An 11768-nucleotide genomic window follows, 5' to 3' on the forward strand; every position below is an offset into this window, starting at 1 on the left:
CGAAAACTGAAAAGTTTGGTCGCAAAATTTCCGTTCCAGCAGGGATTCGAACCCTGGTAGGTACTCTGAGTTTATTCTACTCACCTGAGCATGTACAATATCTCGCCGTCCGGGTTTATCCTCACCAACACATTGGGTACGGTAACATATTGAAACTCAGCAATAGAGACTACTTTCGTAATTATTACATTCCATGCCTCCGCGAAAACTGAAAAGTTTGGTCGCAAAATTTCCGTTCCAGCAGGGATTCAAACCCAGCTTGTCTGAGTTTATTTCTACTCACCTGAGCATGTACAATATCTCGCCGTCCGGGTTTATCCTCACCAACACATTGGGTACGGTAACATATTGAAACTCAGCATGTTTAGCGTTGGGGAAGTATACTTCTGGTTTCCAGATAGCTTTCACCAGGTTTGGATCATTCAGGTCCAGGGTTTTCGTGATGGAGTGATGTTTGAGTCTCTGATCCTGCCATTTCTGACGTAGGTAGAGATCCACTTCGTAGTCCTGTGAACATCAGAGAAGAGAAAATTCGGTCAAAGAGAAATTTCACAAAATGGAAAATTTGGTTGGAAGGGAATGTTGGTTCCAAGAGTTTAGTTGAGTAGACATTGGCTCTGAGCTGAGGGGGTAGCAGGTAAGTAAAGCAGATAGCACTACAACATATGTCCTGCCATTTCTGACGCAGGTAGAGATCCACCTCGTAGTCCTGTGAACATCGGAGAAGAGAAGATTTGGTCAGAGAAAAATTCCAGAGAAAATTCGGTTAAAGAGAAATTTCACAAAATGGAAAATTTGGTTGAAGTGAATGTTATGTTGGTTCCAAGAGTTTAGTTGAGTAGACATTGGCTCTGAGCTGAGGGGGTAGCAGGTAAGTAAAGCAGATAGCACTACAACATATCATTTATATTATCATCATAATCAGGAAATTTAATTCAGGTTCGAGATAGGTACATCCGGAAAATTGGCCGTCTCTCTGAAGCATCTTTATATCAAGATCTCATTCAGTGAGCATTGAATGCGGAGATTTGGCCATATCATGGGGTGAACTTCGGCGTAAGATAAGTATACCTATTACCTACCCATAAGAAGTTTACCTCCCTCTCAGAATCAATGTGCCAAGTTACAGCTCAACCACATTCTCCCAAGAAACACCCTGGAACAACAATATTATGGCGTTTCAGAGTTTCAAAACAACTCTTGGCTCTTGGAATGGTGTAACACCCCCATGGGAATTGTAGCACTCAACGTGTTAATGGATACTTGCGGTTAATCCTAGAAACTTAAGTTCAAGTTCAAACTAATAGAAAGATCTTAGCTAATTTTGTATAGTTGGATTATAAACTTATAAGCTAGATACTCTGACTGTGGGGCGTTCTAATAGTACAGTTCTTATCTCATGCAAATTCTATTTCTAAGAGAGAAATAATCTCCCCATTATTTTTAAAGATCTCTTAATAGTAGCGCTGAATACTCAATATAGTGCAAATGCTGCGTTTGCAGAAAACCTGTGGCGGGCGGGGCGGTGCATGAGAATGAAATTGCAACAAAATCCAATAAACTGTTCCCTGTGCAATAACCACAAATTAGATCCATGTGCTTTTCCTACGCAAAATTACCTCCATACGACTTGAAAGGAAATTGGGTGCTCTAAGCCTCTTAATGGGGGATATGAAGCCACAAGTTCCATTGATTGTAATTAAAATCTATTCCTCTAATGTTCCCGGGGTATTACCTATAGGGTGAGGGCAAGATACAGCATCCTGACCCGTCCTGACGCAAACTGCAGCATGATCGGACTTTCTGTTTGAAGTTGACGTCTGAATAAAAGGCTAAAATAGGTACTGAAACCCACATGTTAGTCAGCCTAGTTAGTAGTAGTTTGGAGGGCAGCGAATCTGTCTTGTCGCGTTTTCGATCCCTGTAGAATTTCTTTTTTTTCGATTAGACTGGAATGATTCTGGACGATAGTTGCCAATGATGTTGAGGACATCGTGATTTTCCACACACCCTGTGTAATTCTGACGTCTGAATAAAAGGCTAAAATAGGTACTGAAACCCACATGTTATAGTCAGCCTAGTTAGTATAGTAAGTTTGGAGGGCAGCGAATCTGTCTTGTCGCGTTTTCGATCCCTGTAGAATTTCTTTTTTTTTTCGATTAGACTGGAATGATTCTGGACGATAGTTGCCAATGATTTTGAGGACATCGTGATTTTCCACACACCCTGTGTAATTAGTTCGGTTCGCTGGTTCTTTCCATTATGTTACGAGGTTATATAAATGCCACCACTGTACTAGTCACTATTTCCTAATATTCACACTATCAGGGCAAATGAAGATTACTAACGCTAACTTGTAAAGTAGATAAAAGGAAAACCAATATCTTACCCTATACTCTATCCCTACAGTAATACTTCCCCCTATCTAACCCTATATACTCTATCCCTACAGTAATACTTCTCCCTATCTAACCCTAACGACCCTACCTCTATAGCAGGTGTGCACAAACTGCGGCCCACCAACTCCTTTTGTGCGGCCCGCGAAATCATTTCGATTTTAAAGGAAAAATCAATTTTTAAGGAAAAAAAAAGAGCTGAAGAAAGGTAAGATTAGATGCTGTCTACAAAAGTATACCTATTTTACAGCTAAAAAATTAATGCGGCCCGCGGCCAACATTATAAGTTCCAATGCGGCCCGCGGTCACCTTGAGTTAGTGCAAAGGAAAACCAATATCTTACCCTACACTCTATCCCTACAGTAATACTTCCCCCTATCTAACCCTAACAACCCTACCTCTATAGCAGGTGTGCACAAACTGCGGCCCACCAACTCCTTTTGTGCGGCCCGCGAGATCATTTCGATTTTAAAGGAAAAATCAATTTTTAAGGGAAAAAAAAAGAGCTGAAGAAAGGTAAGATTAGATGCTGTCTACAAAATTATACCTATTTTACAGCTAAAAAATTAATGCGGCCCGCGGCCAACATTATAAGTTCCAATGCGGCCCGCGGTCACCTTGAGTTAGTGCACCCCTGCTCTATAGTAATACCTCTCCCTAACTACCCCACCTCTACAGTAATACCACGAGCTACTAGATTTAGAAAAGGGACCTTTATTTTCATTTTAATTGTTAGTAATGTAGCACGGTTTTCATTTTCAATGATTATTATTCACAGGTGATTATTATTGGAATCACAGAGGGCTCTGTCATCAAGTGCTCGTATACTTCGTTACGAAATATTCAAGTACAGTTCTCCTATCCTGATGTCTCTTCATTTTCGGGAAGAGAAGACCTCAACAGTCTCAGCTCAGTCTATCAAACATAAAAAACCTCCTTCAAAGAAGCTACTGAGTTGTCCTCATGAGACCCATAGACCCATAGTTTAAAGACACACTAGACACAGTCGAAGAAACTTCGACCAAAACTGGTATTCAAAGCTGGGATCTCCGGTGTGGAAGCCAAGTGTGATAGGCACTCGGCCACGGAGGTTGCTTCCTCAGGAAAAGTCCCATCCACTAAACACTGTTTGTAATAGAAGCCATCAGTCACACCGGCACCATTTTAATTTCATAGGTACGCACTCCTTTTACTGCTAAACTTTAAAACTTTTATTAAATTACCTCAAGAGACGATTTCTGGGAGAATTGTGAGCAAGAAGTCAGGACGTTTTGTCTTTTCATATTAAAGAACTAAAAGCAGCAGTAAAGTTCAAATTGTTTTCACAAGAATTTTATTATTCCCCCAACACTAATGTATAAGTTCTTTGTGTGTCCCTGATGGGTATTCTTCTTCTTCTTCTTTCCTTTATGAAGTTTTTTCCCCTTCTTTTTACTATTTTAAATACCTAGGTATGTCACTTTCCATTTATTTTTTGCTGTTTCTAGAGGTTTTTGGTTCGAGCCCCAGTCAAGTTCTACAGGTAGTATAGGTGCCTTTTTCTCGAAGATGTTATGGTTGGGACCATCATGTTTTTACAGGGGACCGAACTGGATCAATGTGAGAGATTCATGAGTAAGTAATTTTTACTACCCTTCTGATATGAATTTCGGTCCGAATTTCAGTCAATGACTCTACAGTAGGTACTCTACAGTCTCTACACATGCTTTTATCATGAGGCCGTGCTGAAACCTCACAGCTTATCTTCACAGCTCATGACTTTCTTAGACCAAATTTTACTGCTCAATCCAAAACAAAACCTACACTTGTTATTGCCAACATGGAAACTTAATACATACTGAACTTTTATTTTACTTGCAAGGTCTTATTAAATCCTTTAATTCTGCTTATATCTGCTGTTCTTTATTATTGCAGTCCCTTTATTCCAGATCTAGAAGAAAGAAAATAAACAGTTCGGTGTTTTTGTTTGTCTTGTGTATCTTACTCGAACACAATTGGAGAGTATGAAGCAGGAAGGAATCATCCATAGGGGCATTGCTTTATGGATGGCTCTTTTAACTTATGCATGGTTCTTTTTTGTTTAATGTTGTTCGATTAATCCTGTTCGGCTCACAGCAGGTACTAGGTATGGTATATTTTTTATTATTTTTGCTATATTATTAAAAGAAATATTTATTCAGTAATGTTCCAATAAAAAATTAGGTATCACACTCGGAATACAAACATACGTATACATCATACCTACAATATTTCTCTCTCTCTCGTCGATATCAATATGGTTTGGGGTATTACTGATTCGATATCAATATGGTTTGGGGTATTACTAATCCCACCAAAAACATAAATGTAAAAAATAAGGGCAGTAGTAAAATTAGCGATTTTCAAACCGTTTTTTCTACCCCTTCCGGTTAGGCTAGAAGTATAGGTTAACATATAAGGAAGTATAGGTTAACATATGGTCCAAATTTCGTGAGATTACATTGAAAATTGACGGAGTTATGATAGGGGTAAAAATGCGTCGAAATGCTTCGTGTAATATAACACACTGGCGTGCTCAGGCCGGAACTTGGCCTGGCGCACTGCCGTGCGCCTAGATTCAATATCAATATGGTTTGGGGTATTACTGATTCGATATCAATATGGTTTGGGGTATTACTGATTCGATATCAATATGGTTTGGGGTATTACTAATTCGATATCAATATGGTTTGGGGTATTACTAATTCGATATCAATATGGTTTGGGGTATTACTAATTCGATATCAATATGGTTTGGGGTATTACTAATTCGATATCAATATGGTTTGGGGTATTACTAATTCGATATCAATATGGTTTGGGGTATTACTAATTCGATATCAATATGGTTTGGGGTATTACTAATTCGATATCAATATGGTTTGGGGTATTACTAATTCGATATCAATATGGTTTGGGGTATTACTAATTCGATATCAATATGGTTTGGGGTATTACTAATTCGATATCAATATGGTTTGGGGTATTACTAATTCGATATCAATATGGTTTGGGGTATTACTAATTCGATATCAATATGGTTTGGGGTATTACTAATTCGATATCAATATGGTTTGGGGTATTACTAATTCGATATCAATATGGTTTGGGGTATTACTAATTCGATATCAATATGGTTTGGGGTATTACTAATTCGATATCAATATGGTTTGGGGTATTACTAATTCGATATCAATATGGTTTGGGGTATTACTAATTCGATATCAATATGGTTTGGGGTATTACTAATTCGATATCAATATGGTTTGGGGTATTACTAATTCGATATCAATATGGTTTGGGGTATTACTAATTCGATATCAATATGGTTTGGGGTATTACTAATTCGATATCAATATGGTTTGGGGTATTACTAATTCGATATCAATATGGTTTGGGGTATTACTAATTCGATATCAATATGGTTTGGGGTATTACTAATTCGATATCAATATGGTTTGGGGTATTACTAATTCGATATCAATATGGTTTGGGGTATTACTAATTCGATATCAATATGGTTTGGGGTATTACTAATTCGATATCAATATGGTTTGGGGTATTACTAATTCGATATCAATATGGTTTGGGGTATTACTAATTCGATATCAATATGGTTTGGGGTATTACTAATTCGATATCAATATGGTTTGGGGTATTACTAATTCGATATCAATATGGTTTGGGGTATTACTAATTCGATATCAATATGGTTTGGGGTATTACTAATTCGATATCAATATGGTTTGGGGTATTACTAATTCGATATCAATATGGTTTGGGGTATTACTAATTCGATATCAATATGGTTTGGGGTATTACTAATTCGATATCAATATGGTTTGGGGTATTACTAATTCGATATCAATATGGTTTGGGGTATTACTAATTCGATATCAATATGGTTTGGGGTATTACTAATTCGATATCAATATGGTTTGGGGTATTACTAATTCGATATCAATATGGTTTGGGGTATTACTAATTCGATATCAATATGGTTTGGGGTATTACTAATTCGATATCAATATGGTTTGGGGTATTACTAATTCGATATCAATATGGTTTGGGGTATTACTAATTCGATATCAATATGGTTTGGGGTATTACTAATTCGATATCAATATGGTTTGGGGTATTACTAATTCGATATCAATATGGTTTGGGGTATTACTAATTCGATATCAATATGGTTTGGGGTATTACTAATTCGATATCAATATGGTTTGGGGTATTACTAATTCGATATCAATATGGTTTGGGGTATTACTAATTCGATATCAATATGGTTTGGGGTATTACTAATTCGATATCAATATGGTTTGGGGTATTACTAATTCGATATCAATATGGTTTGGGGTATTACTAATTCGATATCAATATGGTTTGGGGTATTACTAATTCGATATCAATATGGTTTGGGGTATTACTAATTCGATATCAATATGGTTTGGGGTATTACTAATTCGATATCAATATGGTTTGGGGTATTACTAATTCGATATCAATATGGTTTGGGGTATTACTAATTCGATATCAATATGGTTTGGGGTATTACTAATTCGATATCAATATGGTTTGGGGTATTACTAATTCGATATCAATATGGTTTGGGGTATTACTAATTCGATATCAATATGGTTTGGGGTATTACTAATTCGATATCAATATGGTTTGGGGTATTACTAATTCGATATCAATATGGTTTGGGGTATTACTAATTCGATATCAATATGGTTTGGGGTATTACTAATTCGATATCAATATGGTTTGGGGTATTACTAATTCGATATCAATATGGTTTGGGGTATTACTAATTCGATATCAATATGGTTTGGGGTATTACTAATTCGATATCAATATGGTTTGGGGTATTACTAATTCGATATCAATATGGTTTGGGGTATTACTAATTCGATATCAATATGGTTTGGGGTATTACTAATTCGATATCAATATGGTTTGGGGTATTACTAATTCGATATCAATATGGTTTGGGGTATTACTAATTCGATATCAATATGGTTTGGGGTATTACTAATTCGATATCAATATGGTTTGGGGTATTACTAATTCGATATCAATATGGTTTGGGGTATTACTAATTCGATATCAATATGGTTTGGGGTATTACTAATTCGATATCAATATGGTTTGGGGTATTACTAATTCGATATCAATATGGTTTGGGGTATTACTAATTCGATATCAATATGGTTTGGGGTATTACTAATTCGATATCAATATGGTTTGGGGTATTACTAATTCGATATCAATATGGTTTGGGGTATTACTAATTCGATATCAATATGGTTTGGGGTATTACTAATTCGATATCAATATGGTTTGGGGTATTACTAATTCGATATCAATATGGTTTGGGGTATTACTAATTCGATATCAATATGGTTTGGGGTATTACTAATTCGATATCAATATGGTTTGGGGTATTACTAATTCGATATCAATATGGTTTGGGGTATTACTAATTCGATATCAATATGGTTTGGGGTATTACTAATTCGATATCAATATGGTTTGGGGTATTACTAATTCGATATCAATATGGTTTGGGGTATTACTAATTCGATATCAATATGGTTTGGGGTATTACTAATTCGATATCAATATGGTTTGGGGTATTACTAATTCGATATCAATATGGTTTGGGGTATTACTAATTCGATATCAATATGGTTTGGGGTATTACTAATTCGATATCAATATGGTTTGGGGTATTACTAATTCGATATCAATATGGTTTGGGGTATTACTAATTCGATATCAATATGGTTTGGGGTATTACTAATTCGATATCAATATGGTTTGGGGTATTACTAATTCGATATCAATATGGTTTGGGGTATTACTAATTCGATATCAATATGGTTTGGGGTATTACTAATTCGATATCAATATGGTTTGGGGTATTACTAATTCGATATCAATATGGTTTGGGGTATTACTAATTCGATATCAATATGGTTTGGGGTATTACTAATTCGATATCAATATGGTTTGGGGTATTACTAATTCGATATCAATATGGTTTGGGGTATTACTAATTCGATATCAATATGGTTTGGGGTATTACTAATTCGATATCAATATGGTTTGGGGTATTACTAATTCGATATCAATATGGTTTGGGGTATTACTAATTCGATATCAATATGGTTTGGGGTATTACTAATTCGATATCAATATGGTTTGGGGTATTACTAATTCGATATCAATATGGTTTGGGGTATTACTAATTCGATATCAATATGGTTTGGGGTATTACTAATTCGATATCAATATGGTTTGGGGTATTACTAATTCGATATCAATATGGTTTGGGGTATTACTAATTCGATATCAATATGGTTTGGGGTATTACTAATTCGATATCAATATGGTTTGGGGTATTACGAGAGAGAGAGAGAGAGAGAGCGAAAGGGAGTATGAGGCAGTACCAAGCTCTTCTTTCCCGCCCTTATAATGTTATCTCTTTCTTCCTCTCTCGTCCACCTCTCTCTCTCTCTCTCTCCTTACCTTCTCTCTTTTTCAAATGCTATCAATTTCCTTTATTACCCACAAGAAAGCATTACATTAAGGAATATTCCTGCTTTCTAGCATATTGCATATTTAAAACGGTTTTCAGGCGTTCACACAATTCCGAACTGTAGGTAGGTACCTAATAATATGTAGGTATACATTGGTACATCTACCTACGGACCAATGGCTAAAACTTTGGATTTAAGCTCTAGCTAGAATGAAATCAAAACTTGTTTTGGCACTAAAAACTGACCATCGAAAATTTTGTCGTATACTTTACTTTCTGTACCATATCTAGGATAAGGAAAGTAATCATTGTTACTTATTCTTCTGTCAACATATTATTCGGTGTAAAAGTTCTACAATGGAGGAGTTGCAAATGGGTAAAAATTATAAATAAATGGTCGATTCCTATGTAAAAAGTTGGGAAAAATCCAAATCTGAGGTCAAAACTCCGAAAAAACAACTGTAAAAGGTCGAAAATTCAATTTTTATAATGAAAAAGTTCAAAGATTTGTGACGTCAGACTTAACGCAGTTGCTATTTTTGTCCGCTAGGTAGCGCCACTATGCAAGCACGCTAGCGGAGGAGCAGAAAGAAATGCGCAGAACCGTATGCGCACAAAACATTAATGCGTTGCCTGCAAGGGAGCTTTGCTCGGGACATCTGATGTGACGTCATCGCCTACGGGAGCGTATGCCGTGACGTCAAAGTTTACAATTTACCGGTATTTTTTAAATCAATTTATCTCGGGATTTAGAAGTCGTAGAAGAAAAAGAAAAATTCCGTTGGTCCTCATTTTTCCCGCTCTATGACTTTTAAACATCACCCAAGTAAGCGCAACTGATCTATTACCTCCTACTTAACTTGTTTATTAGCTGAGTTCAAAGTACCATAAGCCGGGAAAGGAGTCTACTGTAAATTCTGTTATCACTCGATAGAAATTTTGGCGGTCCGCGATTCTTATCAGAATACTTACTGTTGTAAATAATTTAACACTTCGTCTTTTAAATGATAATATTTAATTTCAATGTTCCATTTCTTTGACATCTTTTAAGTAACTCACAAGTAGCCAAATTCATTTGATTTTCATTCAAATTCGTGATTATTTAAACCACACATTTTTGTTATCTCTTATCAACAAAAGTGTTTCGTTCCAAATTGAAAGCTAATTTCAAGTCTTATTTTTTCTCTTTTTTTCATTACTCTTTTTCGTTTCCTGTGTATTTAAAAGAATAAAATCTGTTGTGTTCAGTGTTTCCTAGTTTTAATTTTCTTGTCTGATAAGGTGATATTGTGTCCCCTGTTTGTGTTCAATCTAATTTAATTTGCCAAATACCATGGATGTGTTACCTAGTGGCAGTATATTTCGGGAGCTGCAAGATATTCATGATACCGGATACTTTTCAGCACAGCCCTCCCTCGAGGACCATTTCCAGCAGGTAAGACAACCCTGTATACTCTTGGAGCAATAGGTACAAACACCTGAGGAACAAAGGGACAAAACTCACATGTTGTACTAGTTGTCTTATCTATTGACGGTGTGTCTTTCTGCTTCGCGGATTTGAATTTGGGGTTTTGCAAAATAGCCTTATTGCTAAATTGTATAAATATATAATTAATAAAAATAATTAAATAATAGGTAGGTAATAGGGAGAGATAAATACTTCTCATTACATCACACGCTTTCTGCAAGTCCAGAAGTATGAAGACAACCTCTTGAAAATTTCCCTTATTTTTAGTAACTTACCTAATCACTAACTTGTTTTCCTAGGACTCCTAGGTACTTAAGTATTTTCACTCAGGTACTTACTACAGTCGAACCTGGATAAACGAGACCTGGATAAACGAGAAACCTGGATAAACAAGAAATTTTCAAATCCCCTTCATTTTCGGGCCAAAAACCTGGTTTAACGAGAAAATAAAACCTCTATAAACGAGAAAATGGCCCCTTTTTTGCTAAGTCCCACGCTCATAAAACAAGGCAAAATGGACCTCTATAAACGAGAATTCAAATCTCCGAACCTCTGTAAACGAGAAAATGTCAACTTTTTCGATCTTTGTCTGTTTTTTCAAACTGTAGCGCTTCGCGAGCCTCTCTAAAGGAGAATTTTGAATTTTCGGACCTCTCTAAACGAGAAATTGTTCTAACTTGTTTAAATCTGTCGGTACATTTCATGAACGTGTCTACTTCACTATTCGACTCTACTAATAACCTCTATAAACGAGAAAAAGTTATATGAAACCTCTTTAAACGAGAAACTCCTTAAACGAGAAACCTCTTTAAACGAGAAAAATGACCTAGTCCCTTGGGTTCTCGTTTATCCAGGTTCGACTGTATTGCTTTCCATTTGCTTCGCTTTCCTTTGAGTACAGAGGTGTGACGATTCCAGCTATAACTTTTGTTCATGACACATTTTGAAATTGAAAAAAAGTACAAGTTTCCGTTGCATTTTTCCTACTCGTAAAATATAATAAAATAAATAAAAAGTTACACTTTGTTTCCTCGCATTCTTCAAGTATCGGAAGCTTTGACAATAGAACGAGTGATGTGAGTGCCAAACTTGTTGTTGTTGTTAACGACTTAGATGAAGCCGGGGGTTTTAATGGTCTAAAGCCAGGTTTAGCTGGCTCGTCCTGAACCACATGCTTGGATGTGCGATCAACCATCGTGAGGACTTGGGACTTGGGCTTTTTCTTTGAAAGCCATATAACATATAATCCTATTTTACCTGTCAGCTAGCTAGACTGGTTTAGAGTCTCCTAGCCAGACGCTGGTCTACTCCCTGTATAATGTCCCCCAGCCAGACATGT

General features: G+C 36.2%; 1 protein-coding gene across 1 annotated transcript; it reads right to left on the minus strand.

Moving 5' to 3' along the window:
* Nucleotides 1-279: 279 nt before the first annotated feature.
* LOC103515874 (glycine receptor subunit beta-type 4-like) lies at nucleotides 280-4431 on the minus strand. Its single transcript, XM_026828440.1, has 3 exons — nucleotides 4381-4431; nucleotides 617-709; nucleotides 280-507 (listed from the first exon to the last, which is right to left on the minus strand). The coding sequence occupies exons 1-3, from the start codon at nucleotides 4429-4431 to the stop codon at nucleotides 280-282; spliced, it is 372 nt and encodes a 123-aa protein (XP_026684241.1).
* Between the last annotated feature and the right edge of the window lie 7337 nt (nucleotides 4432-11768).

Source organism: Diaphorina citri, unplaced genomic scaffold (genome assembly GCF_000475195.1).
Source record: "Diaphorina citri unplaced genomic scaffold, Diaci psyllid genome assembly version 1.1 scaffold1433, whole genome shotgun sequence".
NCBI lineage: Eukaryota > Metazoa > Arthropoda > Insecta > Hemiptera > Psyllidae > Diaphorina > Diaphorina citri.

Bases quoted from the DNA above. Each gene is read 5' to 3' on its own strand.
- LOC103515874 (XM_026828440.1), bottom strand. From the start codon at position 4,431: ATGCCCCTATGGATGATTCCTTCCTGCTTCATACTCTCCAATTGTGTT. The intron at 710-4,380 runs GTAAGATACACA...CGATGTTCACAG, and splicing joins TACTCTCCAATTGTGTTCGA to GACTACGAGGTGGATCTCTA. The intron at 508-616 runs GCCAATGTCTAC...TGATGTTCACAG, and splicing joins TGCTACCCCCTCAGCTCAGA to GACTACGAAGTGGATCTCTA.